Raw genomic sequence first — 22,295 nt, 5'->3', positions numbered from 1 at the left:
TTCCGAAACTAACAGTATAGTAAGGCTCTCACAACGTTTGCTACATTCATCGAGGAACCTTCCACATTGAAGCCTAGCCATCTGACGACACTGGCCAGCTTGGAGAACAAGTTCCTTCAAATTCCGGCTATACTTTCGTCAACAGAAGATGTAATGAAGGAGTTGTCGGCTCTACTCCTATCAACTTGGGCGCTGAAGACCAAAGAGCCTATGGCCTCGGCCTCAAAGTTCGACAACTTTCATCGCCAATGTGGAGCTTTCTCCCGGTCTGCGACATACTTGCATCAACGGGCGCAGACCACTGCCCAGTTACTCGCCAATACGTTGTTGTTTCGGGAGCAGCTCGACACAAGGAAGCAAAATCATAACATGCTCAAGCTGAACAAATCAGTGGTGTTCATTACTACGTTGACCCTGTTGTATCTGCCACCATCGTTCGTTGCCGTAAGAAACCCTTAAAACTTCGACAAGGAAGAGCGACCCAAACTGACTATCCTAGACTTTCTTCGGTATGAACTTCTTCGATCTAGATGCCGACAATCACGTAATAGTCAGCACGTCAATGATCTGGATATACGTCTTATCTTCAGTTATACTTACTGCTGCGACGTTCATCATATATCACATGTTGTTAGAAGGGGGGCCTTTGGGCAAGCGGAAGATCAACTTACCAAAGACCGGGGACTGGAGTCAGTTGAAGGTTTGGGTACGGAAAAGGGACACCTTTGCGGAGAAGAACGTTCTTAATGTATGATAAGTTGCCGTTATGTTCTAATAGTCGTTGCAGACTGCATCCCAGATAGAATGACTTTGTGTATGGCATAGCGATTGATGTCGACGAGGGCAGCGATGAGAAGGTGACGTTTACCCTCAGCATCGATCAATCTGACGGTGAATTCGTCGTAATCAAAGAGTTGAGGAATCGGTGCCAGTTCGCTCAAGGAAATGGGGTCCTTCGATGTAGGCATCTTGATCTCCAACAAGATGATTCTGTGGTTTGCTCTCTTGGTCCCCAGAGCAATCAGCGTGTCGTCCTTTTGGCTGACCATGACTTTTAGTATGCGATACTTGTCAATGATTTTGTGTAACTCTTTTCGACTGTCGCCGCTCTGGCCGCTGGAAAACCGCAGCTTGTAAATATGTCTTTCGCGAGCGATGACCATGCATGCGGCCTCATTGTGCAGCTCCGAGAAGGCCGTGAACAAGGGAGCCGTGTTGCTGTCAATTCCCTGACATCTCGTGATTAGCGATCTGTTCCGATCTAAACTTATTATGGCCCGGGCTCACCTGGGGTTTGAGGTCGAACCTATCGATCGCTTTGGTTCTTAGAGAGAATGAGATGATGGAAACTTGATGTGCATCGTACTGAGTCAGTTCTGGGCGCAACACCATATAGCCATCTGTTTGGCTCCTCAGTGATATGCTGATGACATCCTCGGCCGGCCAACTCAGCTTTGTAGGCTGGGGAAAGTTGAGAGGCGTGTTGGTCCCGTTGGATCCCCAGTCGGATGTTTCGGTGTTAAGCTTTTGTCTGCTAACGAGTTAGCCAGCGTCAATCACAACATCAACTCTGACCAAGGGAGCTTACCCCGATTCTATGAGCTCCGTTACTCTTGCTTGAAACAGTGATCCCGGCAGCCGATCGTTCTCCATGTCTTGAAGTGTGCAGACCATGTTTTGGTGATCTGGTGAAATGGACAGATTATTTATCTCAGGGAACGGTAGTGACACCCGGTAGCACGTCTTCAAGTCTGCGTCTACTGAATTTCCGGCTTCCAGGTCAAATATATAGCACTTCAAGGCTGCCGTTAGCTGAAAGCTCTGGTATATTCGCAGTGGTTACTCACATTAAATGTACCCCCCGTGGTTGTGGCAATCAAATATCTCTCAGTCAAGGCAACCGATTTCCAGAAGAACGTCGAGCCTACCGGCGAGTAGTCGTCTGCTACACTGATGGTGGATTCCTCGTCGCGTGCAGCAGAGAGAGATGTGAAAAGAAAAAGCCTAGTATCACTCCAATAAACCAACAGAGTCCCCTTGGGGGCAATCTTACAGCCCTTCAAGTCGTCAAACACATCTCGAGGCAGACGCCACTGCTGAATCGAACGGTCAACAGGAGTCGTCGTGTCTGATTGAGGGCTTCGAAACCTGGACTTCGTCAGATCATTCACGTGCTATGTGATGCAGCAAGCTCTAAACTTTACCTGTCAATGAAGGAAGGTCTTCGAAACCTGCTGGGCTCGTCGGCGGCCTGAGAGTTCTCTAACTTGCGATATGCGTTCATCGTCTCCTTCAGCGCCTTTTCTACATCCCTTGCAGTGCACCTATTTTGCTGGTCCAAGTTTAGTGCCTTGTCTTGGAGAAAGCTGAGTATAGTTTGCACGATCTTCTTTTCCGCTGGACTCCGATTGCCCGCCTTATTGGCCAGTCGACGATGCCAGTCTTTCACGGCAGGGTGTAATGTAAACTTCCCGAAAGAATTTTCCGAGAAGAACCCATCGAAGCCTTCGTCGGTGCCTCTGCGATCTTTCAGTCTGTCGTTCACGTACTCCGCGACGCTTTCTGAGCCGCCTTCAAGATATGCAAAAAACACGCTGAGGACACAACCGAGAGACCAAACATCGCTCTTGGTGTTCATCAACTTTCCCGCGAGGAACGATTCGCGCGGAAGATAGGTCCCTTGACCACGTCGGTTCTGCGTTCCGGAAGGAGCTTCCTCATTTGGTTGCCGCCGCGGTCTGAACCAGACGCTGATATCTCGTTCTTCGTGTTCGGCGTGGTTTCGCCGCCGAACCTTGACTCGCGACATGCCGAAGTCGCTCAACTTCCAGATCGAGCGTTCCTGGCCAGAACTGGAGTCATGGAAAACAAGGATGTTGCTAGGTTTTAAGTCCATATGGTAGCAGACCACGTCATCGAAGTCGGAGGTCTGGAGTTCGTGATGAAGGAAACTGAGCCCGGTTGCGAGACCCATGGCGGAGCGAATGAGACTAGCTCTGGTTTTCGGGGTCTTGATCGTCGTTGATTTGTCCTTTTTCATGTACGCACCGAGGTCGCAAGCAGCCAGCGGCATAAAAAGACTGTATGTTGCCGGACTAGCCCCCAACGGGGAGTCAACTCGGAGGGTTCCAAGGTTTTCCAGGATATTTTCGCAAGTCTTGGAGGCACTAAGAATCATCTTCATGATGTCGCCTTCGTCTCGAGATCCACTGTCCATCGGAGACTCCACGATATAGTCCTTGCGCGCTACCCATCTTGGTTTGTTGGATACCTCGTCGGTGTGACGATCTTCGATGTGCCCCTTGGCGATTTTGACCTTGAAAACCCTCCCGAATGATCCTGAGCCCAAGAGCTCTTCCTCAAGGTAAGGAAGTCGTTGGGTTTCACGGTCTTTCACAGTCATCTCCTCTCTCTGACGAAGCACGACAGTGCAGAAGATCGCCTGCGTTCCAAAGAACTTATCCGCATCATTAGAATCGTTGCCGCCGAAGAAAACCTTCAGGCTCTCACGATCTGATGGCAGTGATGCGACATCCCTGATGCGCTCCTGGCTGGTGGGAATCGGCCACACAGCAGCAGCAGCAAGCTTAGTCGTGAATGTCCTGGCGGCGCGAACGCTGCAACTTGCATATGCGATGATGGCGATGAATTTGTGAAGGCGTCTTGACTGGATATTTTCGACGAATTGATCTTCCGTGAGCGTAGCTGGCTGCAACTCGATGCTTTGAAAGAAGAGACGCAGGAAGTGAGACTCAAGCACAGCTTCTGCCGTGCTCCTGGTGGCAAACCGCAAGCTTTCAGAGTCCTTCCTCTCTAGCTTGTCGACGAGGCGACTACGGATGTCGTGGCACAAGTCGAGGTACTGCTGGGGAGCCATTGTTTACGCCAGGGATCCCAAACCGTCCGAATGGCTTCTGCATGTCTTCAGAGATTGATGATAGGAGAGAACGTGACGTGCTGATTTGGAGAAACGTGCGAGTGGTTCAACAGAAGTAAGCACGGCTTGGGACATGTAAGACAGCAAACAGCACGTTGGGGCGCAGTAAGTCAGCCTAAAGGTAACCAGGGTGAAGATTGGTGATTGGCTAGTGAGCGATGCCCAGCAGGGCAGCAGGTCTCTCTCGCTTTCTCTAGACATATGCAGCTTACTCAATTGATTAAGGCAAACACAACTGCGCCTCTGCGGCGGTCTTGGCCTGTCGTAGTATGAGCGAATATCGAAGCAAGCGATATGACTGACATAAATCGAGTTGGCATGAAAAGTCTTCGCTTCAGTTCTCATAATCTGTGAGAAATTGGATCAATTTTGCTTTAGTTTTCAAAGTCAATAGATCGTGGAAGAGGCCCTACTTTCTCTACCTCTTCTGAGAAAACTCGAATGCGCCCGCAAATTTTCAAGTTGTTCGAATACATATACTATGATTCAAGGCTAGCAATATGAAAAGATCACAGTAGCTTCATTCATGAGAGGAAATGAGTGTCTACTACTCACCGAATTCAATATTTGTTTTGCCTCTACGTCTCGTACCAGCGGTCATTACTCCAGTTGAATGACGCGCACTCCTCATCACCCTGATTCTCATGCACATCAGGTCAGAGTACCATTGTAACCACCCTAATCAACGCTCATCTGTCATAGTGGGACAAGCGAAGACGAGACGATATGAAAGCCGTGGTTCGGCGACGTACAAAATGCCGCCGGACGTCACGGAAAGTTACATCCAAGCGTTTCTCCGTTCTAAGCGCGCGCAACGCGACGGCACACCTTGACAAACGCTTCAGACAAAGTTCTGACGAAGCTTTTATGAGTCCGTCTTATGCGCTTCAAATTTGGTGTGGCATGCAGCTACAGGATGGTGTTCGTTGACTCAGCTGGTATGGAGTGTTCATGCTGCCCTGAATCTTATCTGATGGTTTGGTCCTCACGACATGTCCCCTAATTAGCAGAGACATTCATCTCACTTTTCTTGTAGGAAGTCTATTTACACCAGTCTCAACAATCGCGTGCTGAGAATGCTACGGTAAAGCCCTGGCGTTTGAAAACATCGAGATTCTGGCTCCGCTCCATGTTTCTACGCCAAATAGTTACCAGACAGACAGTTAACATAGCTTGGCAAAGGGAGATCATGGGGATCATTAGCCATTAGACAGCTTGGCACTTGCGTTCATCCTGAATATACACTTTTCATCTGGTGTCGCAGGCTTGGCCATCCCATGTCGTGCAGATCTGCTGCGACGCAGCAATGAGTCAGGGATTTGTCCAAGTGTGTTGCTCATTCTGAAGTGGTCGAGACTATACTTCCTGCAGTGAAGGAGTGAATACGCATAGTAGGACAATTAGACAGTAGCGAGTCCGATGTCTCTCAGTCCGGGCTCGTCAGTACTATTCGTCTTGAGGTGGAATTTGATGATATCGTGGCCATCCGCCTAACAGCTCCAGACCGGCAGTTTCATCTTAAAACATCTTGCTCATGATTACTGAAAGTTTCTTCCACTTCGGGACTTTCCATCGGAAAATAAAGTTATTGTTTGCAGTGGTATTCAGGGTGCACCCTCCCAGGACGAGATCCCAATGGTCAGGAACGATGCGTCGTGTGAGCAATATGACTCGGCTCCGGTTGCCAATATAGCTCAACAGCTTGGGAGCAGGGGAAACACCCCGGAATTCACCACGGAATGCTTCGTATTGACGCGTAGGCTTCGTGTTATGGTTATCGAGTAAGGTAAATTGAGTTCAGTCACGAAACTGAAGTTCATCCGCCGTCTGAGAAATTACCGCATCAACTCACTTCTCACGAAAGAGACGGAAAAGTCTCCGATATGTCAGTCTGAAGACTCAAGCAGAGATGAAGGCTTCGACGAACCGAGTATAAGAATGGAGGCTTTCCTCGCCCAAGACCAGTAACCTTCCCTCCTGCATCGCTCACTCTCTCACCTCAATAACGAATCATTACTGTCTTTTCCATTCATCCGGCCGGAATCGGATCTTTCGCTTCAAACACTCGTATTTCCTATTACTTACACATTCAATCACTAAACTAGCCAAAATGCGCTTCGCTTTCGCCTTCCTTCTCTTCTTGATCACCCTCACTGTCGCTCTCCCTGTCGCCAACCCGGCGAGCAAGTCCTCCTCAGACAAGCAGAAGCTCGAGAAGGGAATCAAAGACAACCTCAAAGCTGGAGACAAGGAGATAGCCGCTACCAAGAAGGCTCAGGATGCCGCCAAGAAGAATGACGCAAAGGGCCTTAAGAAGGATGAGAAGGGCATCAAGAGCGCACTGAACGAGGCGACGAAGGACCGCGAGAAGAACCAGAAGATCGCCGGAAACAAGGATCCCAAGCTTACCCAGGGATTGGGAAAGGTTGAAAATGCGCAAAAGGGCGCCAAGAAGACTGTCAACGGTCTGACGGGCGACCCAAAGAAAGACAAGGGATCGTTGGATAAGCTGGATAAGACTTTCAAGAAGGGCAAGAAGGTCAACCAGGACAACCTGAAAGAGGTAAGCATTGCACAATGCAAATTGCGATAACTTTGGAGCTAACTGAAAAAAATAGGCCAAGAAGAACTTCAATTAGTGGGATTAGTTTCTTGTAATGAAGTCAGGATAATTCGACGCCAGGAGGACGCTAGGATTCTCGAGCAGATTATTTGACTGCGGCCAAATCAAATCAACTGGAGCAACATTGAACAGCCTAGGAATCAATAAGAAATCGTCAATTAGCATCTTGTAGTCTCCAATCAGTACGGGTTAAAATCAGCTCATAACGTATCAATGCCTATTCTCTCCTCTTCAGGCAGCCAAAAGTCGTTATTTTTGAGTATTGACAGCTGTGCAACGTTATATCCCAATAGGCGGAAGCAGCGGAACAGAACTGCGTCTCTACGAGATGAGCTTGTAATCAAATCGCATCCGAGAATCGCATGTCAAGTCAGCTGGTAAATGTGGCCGAGGACCGGCCCGAGTCGCCGCAAATTCCCCGCGTTCTTAGCGCCCGCGTCCCCGGTTTATTCCCGGAAGGACCCGTCGAGATGGAGCCCGCCAAACGGCAACATCGCCGAGCAAATTGTCGGGTAGTGGGTCCGAGACCGAATCCGAGGCGGGACGACTGGATCTTTGATCAGAATGGCACAAAAAGCTCCCCTAACTGAGTTGATATCGCCCTCCTATCCAATGAAAAAGGGCGATGACCCCAGTTACTTTCTATTAGGTGGCTAATTGCTTCAAGTACTAGAGACGTGTGATTCGGTTGTTCCACAGCCTTCAATGCTTTCTCCTGTTGGCAAGATAAGGCTACGGGGCACGGATAAACAAATTCTCAGCCCCTTGGACAAGGTTATGTGCCATTAGATTGCACATCCGTTGGCGAGTCAAGGTATGTCGGGGTTTACTTTCCTCTTTTGCGACACAACTTCAAGGGACCGATGCAAATCTCTTGTGAGTCACATTGTCCCTATCAAACCAACAGCAGTAACAAGACGCGCCCATCGTAAAAAATGCCCATCAAAAACCGAAATTCTGTCTTTCTCAATTGGAACAGCTACGTTTTTCAGTTCACCATCAATTGCAGTTACTTCTTTGCCGAAGTATCTTCAACCAGACCACGCTGAAATGCCTGCCAACCCTCCCATCTCGGAGGAGCCACCGAGCCATGCGTCGCAACAAGCTCCTGAAATTGAAGCGAAGCCCGGTAACCTACCTGACGAGGAGTCATCACCAGTCGAAGTACACACAGAAGCTTTCACATATCCCGACGGAGGCACTCAAGCCTGGCTGCAAGTTGTCGCATGCAACATCACCAACCAAATCTCATGGGGCTACCCCTCCTCGTATGGCGCCTATCAAGCCTATTACACTACGACACTAGGACTTCCATCAGCGCAGGTATCATGGGTTGGCTCGGTGCAGATTTTCCTCGCTTTCGGCATATGCGCGTTCTCTGGGCGTCTAGTTGATGCTGGATACGGTAGACATGCGGTCATCACCGGCTCCTTCATGGCCGTGACGGGTACTCTTATGACCAGCTTCTGCACCAAGTACTGGCAGATATTCCTCGCACAAGGACTGTATACCGGAATCGGTATGGGCATTATGTTCATGCCGGGAATTGCCATCGTGGGATCGTACTTCAAAGAGCGGAGAACGTTGGCACTCTCCATAGCCAACGTCGGCACTGGGCTAGGGTCCGTCACGTTTCCCACGCTATTGAACTACACCATCCCCCATGTTGGCTTCGCATGGGCTGTCCGGTGCCAAGCTCTCATGATGCTGGTCCTAGCCATTATTGCTTGTACCCTTCTCAAGCCGCGTCTTGCGCCGAGGAAGAAAGGATCTATCTTAGAATGGGCGGCGTTCAAGGAGCGCTCTTATTCACTGTTCGCCGTCGGGTCGTTCTTTTTCTTCTTGGCACTTTACTTTAGCTTCTTCTACGTAAGCGGGCTATTCTGAGAATTTCGAAGACCGGGAAGCTTATTTTCTTCACAGATCAACACGTTTGCCCAAAAGGCTATCGGTCTGTCGTACACAGAGTCGGTTTCCTTACTTCTGATCCTCAACTCCTCGGGAATTCCCAGCCGTGCTTTAGCCGGTATTCTGGCAGGATATCTGGGTGCCATCCATACATCCATCCTCAGCAACGCTCTAGTGGGCATAATGTACTTCGCATGGATCGGGGTCCGCGATAAGTCCGGACTATATGCGTTGACCGTCATCTTTGGAATTGCGAATGGATTCGCTCAAGGCATCTTCACTCCGGCTTTGGCAAGCCTCACGCAAGATCCGCAGAAGATGGGAGTGCGCTTTGGCATGGTGGCAACAATAGTTGGAGCGGCGTCGTTTGCAGGCCCGCCTATATCAGGAGCGATCGTAGATGCATCGGGCGGAAAGTACATCTGGGCTCAGATTTGGGCGGGTGCGGTAACCTTTCTAGCTTGTCTTTTCCTCATTGCTGCTAGAATTGCAGCTGTTGGGACGACTTGGTCAGCGAAGGTATAAGAATATCACGGTGGACATAATAGTCTCAGATCTCATGAAGCTTTGCATGAATTGAAGATATGAATTCAAGTTAAAAACTTTCAGCGTCTTGAAAGGCATCTCCATGTTATCATATCGTTACTTTCCAGCCCATGCCTTGGTAAGCAACTCCTCCAAAGTAGATACATGAATCTCAGGAAACTGATCATTGAGACGGCCTTCGCGGGACAGCCCGCAGTTGCCACTGACAACCATCAGTCCAAACTCAGCCGTCATCTGCTTCAAAATATGCTCAGGGAAACCGTCTGTGGCATCCATGGAGGACAGCACAGTGGCCTCCCCTCTCTTCAGCTTGTCCACATCGTCATAAATCACCTCGAATTTCGAACCTAAATCCCGGTGAGTACAGTGTTGATATCAGAACTCACGTCAACGTACCGAGAGTCTTTTCGACGAGGGCTATGACTTCGTTGAAAGTGACATCTGACCCGCTCACTGGCGCAGTCTTGGGCCAGGTCTCTTCGTCGAGGAGTCTGACAATGAAGCGAGCGAGGTCGATGCTGTACGTCACAGTGAAAACATCGTTTCCGGATCCCGGAACAACCGCCTTCTTGAGAGACATGTCGATGCCAGGACTGAACGGAGCCAGGTAGCTGTGTACGTGGGGCATGGCCCAGTAGTCCATGAAAACCCCCGCGAATATGCGGGTGTACTGCAGCCCCGACTTCTCAAGGGCGAGCTGGCTGGCCAACCGAAATTGTTCCCCAAATGCCTCTCGGATGTTTCTAAATACAATTAGCTCTAAAATTCGAGCCATTCTAGGGCCTCGGCACGATCTCACTCCTTGTCGATGGGGTTGAAAAACTCGCTTGGGATGAAGCGCTTTGTGACTCGCGACTTGTCGGCGGCAGCAATGAGATTAATCTGAGAGTTACTGGCTTGCTCACTCTCCAAATTCAAGGCCGATATAACAGTCTGGATGCCGTTGTCTTCGAGAAGCTTGGTGAGGGAGTCAACGTCGTCATAACGAACTTGAAGAAACGTAGCGGCGTTGGGGGCTGGGTTCGTAGGAGGCTGAAGTCAAGCTAAGTCAGTTCAAGACTCAACACTGCAATGAACTTGATCAAGTGATGCAACCAAAGATCAGATAAAAATAATAATGCGGGTGATGCAGGCGTTCAACTTGTGTTTCCTTACCTTGCGCCCAAGCACGACGAAGTTGTGCTTCCCACCAAGCTGCAATTGCTCAACGATAGCTCGGCCCACGCCACCGGTTCCTCCTGCGACAGCAATAGTACACATGCTGATTTTTTCCAGAAGAATACTAGAATGAAATAGAAGCTTTCTTCGTGTTACGCCCTTGAAGAGTGATGAAGAGTGAAATGAGACATGTCCCGTCCGAGCCAGTGACGTCTTTATATCTTTGTTCTGCAATTGCAATAACTATTGAACCTATATTTGATCGAGTGTCAATTCAATGAGCAATGACGATGCAAACTCCACGATGCGGACTCTCGGGGCGGATTTCTGTCCCGGAATGGAGCTGCGGAGACGTGGAGACGACTCTTCGGGCTCTGGGACCCGCGGGGTCCAGCCCCGAGGGGCCGTCTGTGAACGGTGTCAGTTTTCGACCGCCGGCCGGCTTCCGCGACAAGTCAGCAAAATTTTGAGTGAAATACATTTGCCGCGCGGATGGTTCCCAGATTCGGTTGTGAGCAGCGAAGCCCATGCAGGGAACGAAAGACATGGGCCAACTTTCCTCCGTCATCAACATCAGCGGAGCCCCTGCTCTCTTCATCTTATCCACCGGACATGTCAGCGGGTGGAAACTCGACCCGGCGTTTTGTCCCTAATTCCGAGTTGCTGATGACAATCTCGGTCACCGTGTGCCTATCTAAAGGAGGGTTTGAGTAGGTGCGGCTGACACAAACGTCCGTCCCATCAAACCGAAAGGCTAAAATGCTGTCCGACTGTTCTGTGTTTAGACCGCGATGTTGCACAGCGGGATATAGAAAGTATGAATTCATTGAATGTTAAAGCTGAGTTTCACAAACGTCAAAAAGGATGAAATGTCTCGAGTGCGGTAAAATCAGAATAGATTTTCTCTTAATGTACCGACCATCTATATGCAAACGCCATGCTATGCTGCCTACCCAGACCCCGCCATGCTATCAACAGACCAGACAAAGAAAAGAAACCCAATGAACCCAATGAAAAGAAACTGTCATCTACATTCCATTTGTGGAGTTAGGAGGTGTAGCCAGCAGCGGCGTCAGCGGCAGTAGCCTCAGCCAGCTTAGCAGTGCCAACGGAGACGGTGGGGATCCAACCCTGGGGGTTGACGTCGGTGCCGGTAGTCGCAATGCTGTCGCCGGTCGAGTTGACACCGATGGTGATGTAACCGACAAGGCCATCCTCGATGCTGTCGCCAAGCAGGGAGACGCTGATGAAAGGGCTGTAGCCATCCTCGCTAGCGCTAGACAGAACAGAGTCCTCGGCGTTGGTGGTGCGGTTCAATGTCTCCAGGTGGGAAGAGTAGGGGCTGACGGCGTAGACCTGGGAAAGGAGGTCCTCCTCGAAGAAGAGCTGACCAACGTGCTGAATGGCGCTCTGGCTGTAGCCAACACCTGAAGAAGCATTGGCTTGGACAGCAACATGGATATGAGTGGAGCGAGAGGTGTAGTAGCCGGGGAACTTGGTAAGGAACTCGATCATGCCGTTAGAGTCCGAGACCTGAACACCGCGGAGGAAAGTCTCGTCATCAGTAGTGCCGTCGGCGCGCTTGCTCCAGCCGTCAAGAAGCTCCGAAGTGTCAGGGTCAATGCCGGTAAAGGAGGCATAAGATCCAGTAGCGTTGCAGTGCCAGATGGAAGCAGAGGCGCCCTCCAGAGGCTCGCAAGTGTTGATGTCCATGATGCCGATGTCGAAGTAGAAGTCAATGCCGGGCTGAGACTCGCGGAGATCGTGGCGGTTCATCTCGCCATCGACGCCATAGGGGCCGAAGATGGTCTCCGGGGCCAGGAGGCAGGTGTTGTTCTGGATACTGGTGTACTGCAGGGTGTTGCGCTTCGACATGCCATGGACGTTGGGGACAAAGTCACCGTTCTCGACGCGGCGCTCGTAGAGGCGCTGGGAGCGCTTGGCGATGATCTCGGCCTTGCGCTTCTCAATGGCAGCGGCGCACTTGTTCGTGGAGCGGCCAGCCAGAGCGGCTTCGCGCTTGGCGTTCTCCTTGGTCAACTTCTCGGGGTGAGCGAAGACCTCGGTGGCGGCCAGGGAGAGGGCGGTGAGAGCGACGGTGGTGAACTTCATCTTTGCGATTGTTTGTGTTAAATGATCGTTGGAGTTGATGAGGCTCAGTTATGTGAATAGCTGGGATTCTGAGAAGAAGACAGTAACGAAGAAGATGAATGATAGAGTGTTGCTGTGAGTGATAGGGTTGGGAAGGTGAGTGTGGCGAGGATGATGAGCTACATGATCCCTTCGTCGTGAAGAAGACCCCTTTACTTATACCAAATCGTCACATCTCGAAGTCGTCATGATCTATGAGGCTCTCTACAACTCAGCCTCTGCCTTACGCCTCCTATCGCATGATCTAGTCTAATTACGAATGCCCCGTAAACCTCGGCGTCGTCCCGATAAAGTGCTGTGGATATGCTGCGGATAGCTTACATGGGCGAAGATTCGTAATAGACCTACGTCTCATTGGCCAGACCAATCTCTCCCTACTACTTGAGGTCCTGGACTACTCCGTAGAACCCAGGAATAGAGTGTGGTAGTAGCTTAGCATGAAAATTCTACGGGTAGAGTAGTAGGGAGCCGGTATAAGCCTCCCGGAAGGTGGGAGGCCAAGCCATCGGGAGGTGGGAGACGGCCCCGCTCCGCGCGACTCAGCCCACCGGGACCGGGCCTAACCCCTACCGGAGCCGAGAATTTGGACCTCGGCGACCACGACGCCTCCATCAACAGCACATCACTGACGCGTTTTCTACGAAAAGCTAATGGTCAAGGGACGGAATTGACGACTCTCCCTACTTTATCCAAAATAGAACCGCCCCTTATGCATGGAATAACATGAAAGGGGCCGCAATGAGACGAACTTTTCACACTTGGGCGTTGTAAACGTCTGATTTCGAGCGTTTGATGGCGTACGACGTGGAGAATGGTTCAGGCTCAGGGTCTTGTAAGTCTGGTCCAGTCTCTGGAGTTGCCGATATGACTGGCAACTTGGCGCCAAGTTGCTCCTCCCGTAGGGCTATGGTCCGGGACTTCGGACTTTCCCTTCCAGAAAACGCAACAGAAGGAAAAGGGCTCGCTTAGCTGTTGAGTAACTCTGATTCGCTCGTTAGTGAATGAACCAGAAAGCTTTGAGATTAGAATCGTGCGGAAAAGCTATTGAACTTGACTATGTCATAGTACTGTTTCCCGATTCAAGCTTCTGCTTGAACCTACAGTCGTTGAACTCTAATAGGAGGTCATGAGCTCAAATTGCGTGACTCGTCTCCTATTTGGTCTTCCATACTTTTCGGTAACGACTCAAGCCTGGCCTATGCTTCTAGTAACATGTAGCAAACATAAACAAGGGCCACGGAGTCATTCAGGGCGTCCAATGGAGTCGGCTACTGTCATTTCTACGGGAAGGATAAAGGCAAACGGCTACTCCATGATTGGCGAATACAATTAGATGCTGGGCTTACCCTTGTCAGCGATCAAACGGACAAGAGTTGCCAAAAAAGTGCTGAGGGTTCGGAGAGCTCCGATGTGGCATGTGGGCGACGAGTGGGAACTAGCATCCACGTACCGATGACCAGGTTCAAAAGTGGGTTATTATGTAGAGAAGCACAGTGATAGAGATTACAACTTCAATCTGACTTGTTACTTGGAAACAAGGCAATGGAACAAATTATCAATGTATCTCAAATCACGGGTGCATGTCGCGGAGATCTTATTTTGGAAGAAAAAATAGAGTTGAATAAGCAGAACTGAGCTAGTGTCTACTATAAGAAGAAAAGGATTGTACTCTGATGGCAGGTGGCCATCCAATTAGCTGCCCACCAGGGGTCTTAAGCCATCAGATTCTTGGGTCATTCCGACCTCTTAAGAGGAGAACTCAACCTCGCGCTTGGCAGCAGGAGCCGCGGCAGGAGCAGCGCCGCTAGCGGGGATCTGGATAGCCATAACACCACCGAAGGGGCCGGCGCCGTTGTTGTTGGCGATCTTGACCAGGCAGACGTTCTGCATGTTGCCGGAGGTACCGGTGCACTGGGTACCATCGGGCACGGAGAAGGCCATGGGCTGTGAGATACGCGTGTTAGTCGATGGTGATGATGAAGCAGAATGTGGGTCTTTCGACTTACGAAGTCCTTGTTGACGTTGGCGGCACGCTTGAAGATGGCACGCTCCAAGAGGTCGCGAGCGTTCTTCTTGCCGGGGACCTGGCCGTTGGGCCTGATGTTTCCGTTGTTGCCCGGGACGTTCTGGGTGGCGGTGAGCTCAACACCGTTGGCGAAGTTTCCGGTGCCGGTGGGGTCGAGGACGGCACGGAGGGGGCCGGCACCGTCGGTGGTGACGACGTGGAAGGTTCCGGAGATGCTGCCACCAGTGGAGGAGACCTGGGGAAGGGTTCCACCGGACATCTGGTTGGCGGCGTCGATGTCGGCAACCTGGACCTTGCCGTTGCCAGTGGTGCGGCCGAGACCGTCGGTCATGATGTTCTTGCTCTTGAAGACGGTGGTATCTACTTCGGTCTGTAGTAGTCGGCGGTTAGCATGATCCTTTTGAGCATGATTTGAGGTGAACTGACCTTCTTGTTGGGACCGGTCAAAGGAACGACGCCACCCTGGTTAGCCAGAGCAGTGCCGTTGCCGCCGAGGTTGCCAGTCAGGACAACAGGCTTGCCGTGGGCAGCGACCAGGGGGGCAGCAGCCAGAGCGAAGATGATAGCCTTGGAAACCATTTTGATTTGTCGTCGAAAGAAGGGTTTTGAGGTGATTTGAGTTGATTAACGCGGAGGGAAAAAATGTGGATGGCGATTAGAGTGGTTTGAGATTGAAAATTGGAAGCGACGGGAATCAGACGCACGAATCAATCGGCGAGTAGAAGATGAAAGTAGTAATAGAAGAGAAAAAAAGAAGAAGTAGACACTGCTGAAGAACAAAAGAAGAATTAGGATTTAGGGCGGATGATCGTGAGATCTTTATACTCGAGTTAAAATGATGTCTACCGTAGTCTGGGGGAATGTTTGTACGCCAAGGCCAAGACTCGCGACCCGAAGGCTTACTGCTCCGCGGCTCGACATGCCGATCCATGAACCCTTCACCCTTCACCCTTGATTGAAGAAAAGCCCGATGAGTCCTTTCAAACGCGACTTTCCCAATGAGGCCAGGGACGAAGTGGCAGTCCCATCACGTCTGAAGCACGTGAAACGTCGCGAGATCTTCACCATTGCTAGCCCTGCGGCGGGCAGCTGGTGGGGGGGAGGGGCGCCGGGCGGCGGTTGAATGCGTGTAAGTCCGTCCCAATATCGACAAGGCTTCGGGCGATATCCGTGGCTTTCAACGGTGGTCATCGATGTAAGCGCCGCTAGACCAAGGCAAAACCTGCCGTTTACGGGGCCTACCTTACTGTAGATCCTTCAGCTACATGTAGCACAGCACGTCAAACATAGCTTATCCGTGTGTCTTGAGCAAGTCGACTTGGCTGTTGGCGAATGAAAGAACTTTCCGAGTTGCGGCGAGTAATTGTGAAGGCATGATTTTAAGATTATTGATAATCATATTTTAGCACATCCATGTTTCTCTTCTCTTTCTTGACCTTAAGTTAAGAGAGGTACTATGAAGCTGGCAGCGTTCTAGTCAGTAATTGCGACTAAACCCCGCGCGTGGAAACTCTCCTGTTGGAGTTGACACGCGCCGAAGTCATGACCGAACGAACCCCAACAAATCAGCCCAAAAGCCACAAACCCCTTCAGAATCTCTCCTCGGTTTCCGAACTGCTGCGCTCTGACCAAATAATTTCCCCGAGGAACCGTCTGCCGTCGGCACTGTCATCCATCATCGTGTCTATTGCCGCCAGCGGCTGCCGTCCCCACCACCAAAAAGGACGATCTTGAAACGCATGCTGGGCCACGTTCTGAAGTGGAAAACCGTCCTCGGGGCGCGCGCGCTGCTGGCCCTGGACGCATATTGTTTCACTTGCCAAGAAGACCAGCAGCCCCTCTTTCCCCCCCTCCCCATTCAGGAGGACCTGCGGCTCAATTGGCCGCCAGATCTGGCACATTCGCAGAGATGAGATGAAGCTGAAGGGCATGGTGGGAAAAGAACGAAGGGAAGATGCGACGCATGACGGCCAGAGCTATTGGACGACACTGACACGCGCGTGTCATCTGTCATCTGTTGCCTGTCATCCGTCATGCTCGAACCTACGCCCTGCGTGTTCGCTTCTTTCGCGCTGAACCTCTGCAGCCAGCGGGTAACCCTGCCAATCGCAACAGATGGACGGCTTTTCCGCGGCGTCTGAGTAGTTACTAGGTCTGAACTGTTGAGACCGAGACTGGCGATGGCGATGGCGATGAGACCAAGCTCAGACCAGATGACGGTGCTGAGAGCTGTCAAACCCGGGTGATTTTGCCCTGGTTGTTTTCTCGGTATTTCGCCAAGGCACTTGACATGCCAAGGTATTCGGCAGCAAACACGTTCTCGCTCTACGGGTGCGCTAAGAGATTTCGATGGAAATGGCGAAAGCTTGTCGTGCAGTACGGATCTGATCTGCCATATTGAAGAGATTTTCACCAAATTCACTTGATCGACGTCGATCTCCCAAGAAACGATGGCCACTTCCGTCGGTTATGCTACCGAATCTAACGACTTCCCTTCTGCAAATCCGGAGACGAGCCCCAGGGAAATCGGCAACTTGAAGCATGTGGGAAACCAGGCTAGCGTAAGACGCATCCTCAATGGCCGGAAACCGGCATTACCCCTGTCGGTTCAGGGACCGACTCGGCCCCTGGCGAGTCGAGCAGACCAGGATGTATGCACGAGGTTTGTCAGAAAACTCCCCATCCACTCTCATGTCTCAAAGCAACCATACATCATGGATTCAGGAGACCAACTGCTCAAGTAAAGGACACGATGCCTCAAACGAGGACGTCAGATCGCTCTGCCACACTACGTTCCACAATATCTATCGAATCATCAGCATGACAGTCATCTCCACCACATCCAAAAAGGCAAAATTATCCAAAGGCAAGGGCTATGGATGCTGAGAAGCATTGGGGTGGCATTTCTCGAGATTCCAGAAAGTGTTGACTCTCAACGCCCCCTTGCGAACGGTGATGGCCTCCCGTGTCCAGTCTAGAGATCTGCTAGTATTTCCTTCCTTGTAGCTATCCCTGCTACATCACCTATTGTCCTTGTTATCCCCAGCCACTTAAGAACTCAGCTGTGAGCAACAACTGTGAGGTGGTGTAGGTCATTCTTCTCCATGCATGCATCAGTGAAGGCCTAGTTTCAATCATCTGTCTGAAGGGGCAAATAAGACGCCCTCGCGCCAAGTACAGGAAACCAAATAAGAATATACTGGACTTCAACGCCTTCATTTCAAGCAAAAATTTGAAGTTGCACCTTATACTGACGCTGAACAGTAAGCTTGGCGCACAATCGCATATCGATGGTTTTTGGTCAAGCCGTCTGGTGTCTGCCACGCAAAGGCCCTGAATAACTTTATGATTCACAGCTTCCAAAAGCCTAAATATCTACTTGCAATACATCTTCTCAAAACTATCACACTCTCACCTTATTGACACAAATAGCCCCCCTCCCAAGTCACATGAACTTCTTCAAACCTTCTTTCGTCCATCCTAAATTCTTTTCATTGTCCTGGCTGTCTAGACTGCTAAGTGAGCCGCCCTAGTGATCCGCCTTCATGGAAAGAGTCATATCGCACTGTCACCAGACGATGGGACGATAATGAGAACGACGGCTTCCTACGTCCATGCAGCGCTTCAACTTTCGGGAAGCATACACCACGTTGCGCTCTTTCAGACCTCATACACTGGTGTAGTGTTCGAGTCCGTATCTCATTTCTCATGTTCCCATCGACGCAGTTTGGGGCTTCTTTGTCTTCAATGGGAAATGCGGGAATCTCAAACTTAGTTTGACCCCGTATCGCTGTACATTGAACCAGATAGTCTGGGGCGCAAGGCCCACAGAAAAGTAGGGGAAATAGGTATCATTCGACTTATCAAGTTTGCTGTAAACACTTCAGATGATTATTGTTGCCTCGGTAATTTTGACCAAAAGTAAAAAGGAGTAAGTTCACATCATGTGCTGGCTTCGTTTTTGATTACCGCAGCAAGTATTCCTTATTAATTGGGAGATAATTATGCTCTGTTGAATGCTGGATCTGCACCCGCTTTACACTTAATCCCAATACCGATTCTGTGGTCAATGTTGTGTACGATATAGGTTTCTGCTGCAAACTTCGAAGTGATTTCTCGTATAACACTCAATATCACAACTTAGACTTAACGTCCTCTTCTCGCCCTTGAAGATTTGGGTGAGGCACTCTGACAGGACGAGTAACCGCGTAGAAAGCGAGCCCTTCGGACTTGGTGGAGAACTAGAAACATTGCAATATGAGCATGCTGCTGCTGGAGAACCGAAAACCACAAGACGGGTGTTGACCAACCTTGACCTTGGATCCGACGTGGAAAAAAGCGAAGTCTCCCGGTACGAGATGATGAGTAATACCAGTAGCTTCATCCTATCATAGCGACCGTCAGAATGATACAACAAAGATATCTGTTAGGGATTAAAACTAACCAAAATGTCGATTTGACCACTGAGAACGTATTTGGTCTCCTCGAACGTATAATGGGCTGGTCGAGCAGGCCCAGCAACGATCTTGTAGAAACCTGAGGTGAAGTGAGAGGGAGAGTCGGCGGTCTTCGTTTGAATGCTGTGGATATATGAGACGAGACACCCGATGAAGGCCGCGTAATCACTTACGAGTGGAAGTCGGCGACAGTTGCATTCTCGCCCGCAGGGAGCGGGATAAACTCGTGGCCCGCGCCTTTGATGATAGTCAGAGGAACAAGGTTGGACACTAATGAGACGAAGTCGAAAGTGAGGTTAGTATGTCTATATCACTACAGCAAGTAGTTCTCTTGTCATATACATCCTGCCTGTTCCTGGGTGTCGACGGATGGTTGAAGGGGGGCTCACTTTTCATAAGCTTTTCGAAAACTTCCATAGAACTGAAGCACAGCGTCTGGTTATTCACCGCCGGAGAAAAGGTAGCACCTCCTGATCAAGTACACCGCCCCTATTTATCAATTCTTAGATTTATTCGGCTGCACTTCCGAGACACAGTTCGGGCCATTCTCGGAGAGTTTGGAGAGTTGGTGATACCCGTGTCGGATCGCGACCCGGCGGGCTTCTCCATCCCGGTCAAGGTACCTACGGGTAGATGATTCGCTACCACGACAGCGCCACTAGAGGAATCGCAGACGCAAAACTGCTGAACCGAGCTCTTTCAAGCGTGTCGCTTGTCTGTAAACTCCGAACTGCCGAAAAACAATCAGCGTGCTTGGTTCTTTCGTACCAGATTCGGCTCGGTCCGAATCCGGCTGGCCCTCCTTGTCATAATACCATCAATCTTTCGATGTTCTCCGTGGCGCAACCTTGCCATGTCATGAACCAAGATATTGGCTTCGAAAATTTGCCTTTATCCGTCGTTGTTCTTGGGGCAGGCCACGCCACTTCATGATTTCAACCCGAAATTCTCGTGGATAGACCTGAATACTAGCATGCTGGATGCACGGACCCGATTCCTCTCCTCAACGAGAACTGACGGGTAGAGGACCGACCCGGGCATTAAAGCCGCTTCCGTGTCCTGGCCGGATCCGCGGATGGAAGCGGGGAATGCCGAAACAGAGGAAGTGACGAGCTTCTCAATGCACAGGAAGAGCCGTCGATTTTGTTCTTGTTCTTGAATACTTCGGCTCACTCAATAAATCAGCGGTCTGGACTCGGTCGCAAACGCGGTATCTTGTGAGACAGCTCGGCCCCTCAAGCAAAGCATCAACTCCATGTCTTCTGCTCAATTCAACGTGCCAACCTTCCGGTGACTCTGAATGCAACGATAGCAACATCTTTTCACTCCTTGGAAACGGTTGAAAACCGCGGTTCCAATCCAAGTGGGTGTCTACGTAAGCCACGCCAAGACTTCAGCTGTGCCGCTGCATTCTTTCAAGGAAGCTGAAATGGGAAGTCTCTGCGATTCGTCAGTGATTGACCGATAGCACTGTTTTTCTTCGTCTCCTGTCTCTGCGACAGGCATAATCTGTGGTCCATATTCACCCAAAGTTGCTTAGCATTCTGTACCCAAGAGAATGAACTTGCCATTTCATTCGTTCGGATCATCCGGTAGCCCCCCCGAAATGCAGAACAACTCCTCCTGAGTGCCAAGGGTCTAGATTCACTAATGAGGCATGGTATGATATCTTGAACGGCGGGGTAACAGCGTTTCCATTCTTTCCCAGTATTGAGTGAACAGTGTTGCATCTTTTTTCCTTCATCCTCGACTCTTACTTCACTCCGGTCGCACATCGGAGCTGACCCTCGTCAACCTACGTTACCAAGAAAGTAGCGTTGAGCAATGCAAGACACGGAGCAAAACACACCGGAGGCAACAGGCTCTGCGCCCGCCGGACCTATTGCGATAGAGCCTGCGACAGGAAACTCGCCTGATGTCGGTACTGAACCCGTGAGCAGCCCTGAAACGCATTTTTGGAGAACGGTGACGAAAGTCAATTCAATATTGGCCTCAATGCGCAATGCTGAAAGAAAAATGCCACACAGAACCTGAACGACGATGAGCTCGATTCCCTGGCTGGCACAGAGAGGTAAAGCGAACCCGAGACTTCTTGGTCGTTGAAACTGATCAGTATTCTCAAGCGACGGCACAAACTCGACCGCTTCATTGGCAGAGAGCATCTCCGAGTACCGCAGAATCCATGGGCGTACTTATACGCAGAAGACCGACTACTGGGGTCCGAATGACGAGCAACAAAACGAAGGGCTTGAGCTCGAGTTAGTGCTGAAAGCCTCTCTCAACATAGACTTCTGGTCAGCTGACGGGAAATGATAAGGCACTATTGGGAGACTCTGCTGCTCGGCGATAAACTCTTTCTCGCCCCTCTTCGCGAAAACCCCGGGGTGCTTAGGAAGTCTTGCTCCCACAGACGTTCAATAACTAACGAAAAATGCAGAAGGTTCTCGACGTTGGCACTGGAACTGGCATTTGGGCTATGTAGGTTTTGCATTGCCTGCCACTGCAATCCACAAGGTTGAGGTCACAAATTTGTTGAAGCTGATCACCTTAGCAGAGACTTTGCAGACGAATTTCCAGCTTCTGATGTGATAGGTGTCGATATTTCACCAATTCAGCCCAGCTGGGTGCCACCCAATTGCAGATTCCAATTCGACGATGTTGAGAAGCCGTGGACGTGGTCCCCTGACTTCGACTTCATTCACCTTCGCCACATGGAGGCCTGTATCTCAGACTGGCCGGCCTTCTACGACCAGATTTACGCACATCTGAAGCCAGGTGGCTATTTCGAAATGAAGGATTTCGATATTGAGTTCCGCTCCCAGGCATACGGGGATGACCTTCCGGAAGACCATATTTACCGCAGATGGGGCAAGGTTTTCTTTGAGGCCGCCAACCGGCTCGGCAAGTCGATGGATCAGTCACGAGGCAACCACAAGATTGCAGACTCTTTGAGAGCAGCAGGATTTGTAGATGTTGTCGAGAAAACATGGTCTGTTCCCATTGGAGGCTGGGCGAAAGACCCCGTTCTCAAAGAGATTGGTCAGTGTAATTTGGAGTTCCATGACGAATCTCTTGAGGGATTCTCCATGTTTCTGTTGACTCAGGTGATGGGATGGGAGAGGATACCAGCCGCAGTCTTCGTCGCCGAGTGTCGCAAGGCTCTCAAAGACCCTGAACTTCGAACGGTCATATTATTGTAAGTCACGTTGCCCTGTTGATGATCTGAGACGAGACTACCATTGTGTATTGATCGAAAGCTCATCTGAAATAGGCAAGATGTCTACGGACGCAAGCCGGGGAACTCAGAGTAGGCTGTGCTTAGCATCATCGTGTAGTCTCAGTAGTGCAATACGAGAAACCGTGCGCTTAATTTGCAATGTCGAAGTTTCATCAAGATCAATCCTTCTGCGCTTGAGACATGTGAATCGCTTGGCCATCAAGCACGTTATCTCTGCTTTGTTGCGATTGACTCACTCTGGGGAATGCCAG

At 50.4% G+C, this 22,295-nt stretch overlaps 7 protein-coding genes across 7 annotated transcripts; 2 read left to right on the top strand and 5 right to left on the bottom strand.

The window, feature by feature from the left end:
- Positions 1 to 764: 764 nt before the first annotated feature.
- Positions 765 to 3,877, bottom strand: CkaCkLH20_09662 (ankyrin repeat protein; the record flags this gene model as incomplete). The annotated part of the gene is made up of 5 exons (XM_038892377.1): positions 765 to 1,229; positions 1,288 to 1,531; positions 1,589 to 1,794; positions 1,848 to 2,148; positions 2,205 to 3,877. 5 exons carry the CDS (start codon positions 3,875 to 3,877, stop codon positions 765 to 767), a joined length of 2,889 nt encoding a protein of 962 aa, XP_038742260.1.
- Positions 3,878 to 6,047: 2,170 nt separating this feature from the next.
- Positions 6,048 to 8,993, top strand: CkaCkLH20_09661 (MFS monocarboxylate transporter; the record flags this gene model as incomplete). Its single annotated transcript, XM_038892376.1, has 3 exons — positions 6,048 to 6,500; positions 7,587 to 8,429; positions 8,484 to 8,993. 3 exons carry the CDS (start codon positions 6,048 to 6,050, stop codon positions 8,991 to 8,993), a joined length of 1,806 nt encoding a protein of 601 aa, XP_038742259.1.
- A 117-nt stretch (positions 8,994 to 9,110) lies between these two features.
- On the bottom strand, positions 9,111 to 10,274 carry CkaCkLH20_09660 (NmrA-like family protein; the record flags this gene model as incomplete). The annotated part of the gene is made up of 4 exons (XM_038892375.1): positions 9,111 to 9,361; positions 9,411 to 9,757; positions 9,814 to 10,046; positions 10,170 to 10,274. The coding sequence occupies 4 exons, from the start codon at positions 10,272 to 10,274 to the stop codon at positions 9,111 to 9,113; spliced, it is 936 nt and encodes a 311-aa protein (XP_038742258.1).
- Positions 10,275 to 11,219: 945 nt separating this feature from the next.
- CkaCkLH20_09659 (extracellular dioxygenase) lies at positions 11,220 to 12,284 on the bottom strand (the record flags this gene model as incomplete). The annotated part of the gene is made up of 1 exon (XM_038892374.1): positions 11,220 to 12,284. The coding sequence occupies one exon, from the start codon at positions 12,282 to 12,284 to the stop codon at positions 11,220 to 11,222; it is 1,065 nt and encodes a 354-aa protein (XP_038742257.1).
- Positions 12,285 to 14,069: 1,785 nt separating this feature from the next.
- On the bottom strand, positions 14,070 to 14,928 carry CkaCkLH20_09658 (cas1 appressorium specific protein; the record flags this gene model as incomplete). The annotated part of the gene is made up of 3 exons (XM_038892373.1): positions 14,070 to 14,267; positions 14,330 to 14,719; positions 14,776 to 14,928. 3 exons carry the CDS (start codon positions 14,926 to 14,928, stop codon positions 14,070 to 14,072), a joined length of 741 nt encoding a protein of 246 aa, XP_038742256.1.
- A 3,554-nt stretch (positions 14,929 to 18,482) lies between these two features.
- On the bottom strand, positions 18,483 to 19,059 carry CkaCkLH20_09657 (ethanolamine utilization protein; the record flags this gene model as incomplete). The annotated part of the gene is made up of 4 exons (XM_038892372.1): positions 18,483 to 18,590; positions 18,660 to 18,734; positions 18,794 to 18,929; positions 18,980 to 19,059. The coding sequence occupies 4 exons, from the start codon at positions 19,057 to 19,059 to the stop codon at positions 18,483 to 18,485; spliced, it is 399 nt and encodes a 132-aa protein (XP_038742255.1).
- A 1,571-nt stretch (positions 19,060 to 20,630) lies between these two features.
- On the top strand, positions 20,631 to 22,117 carry CkaCkLH20_09656 (UMTA protein; the record flags this gene model as incomplete). Its single annotated transcript, XM_038892371.1, has 7 exons — positions 20,631 to 20,771; positions 20,834 to 20,877; positions 20,930 to 21,064; positions 21,124 to 21,190; positions 21,244 to 21,284; positions 21,361 to 22,002; positions 22,078 to 22,117. 7 exons carry the CDS (start codon positions 20,631 to 20,633, stop codon positions 22,115 to 22,117), a joined length of 1,110 nt encoding a protein of 369 aa, XP_038742254.1.
- Between the last annotated feature and the right edge of the window lie 178 nt (positions 22,118 to 22,295).

Source organism: Colletotrichum karsti (assembly GCF_011947395.1).
Source record: "Colletotrichum karsti strain CkLH20 chromosome Unknown Scaffold35, whole genome shotgun sequence".
In the NCBI taxonomy this organism is placed as follows: domain Eukaryota; kingdom Fungi; phylum Ascomycota; class Sordariomycetes; order Glomerellales; family Glomerellaceae; genus Colletotrichum; species Colletotrichum karsti.
Note: the sequence above shows the minus strand (reverse complement) of the source record. Positions and strands in the feature narration are given on the sequence as shown.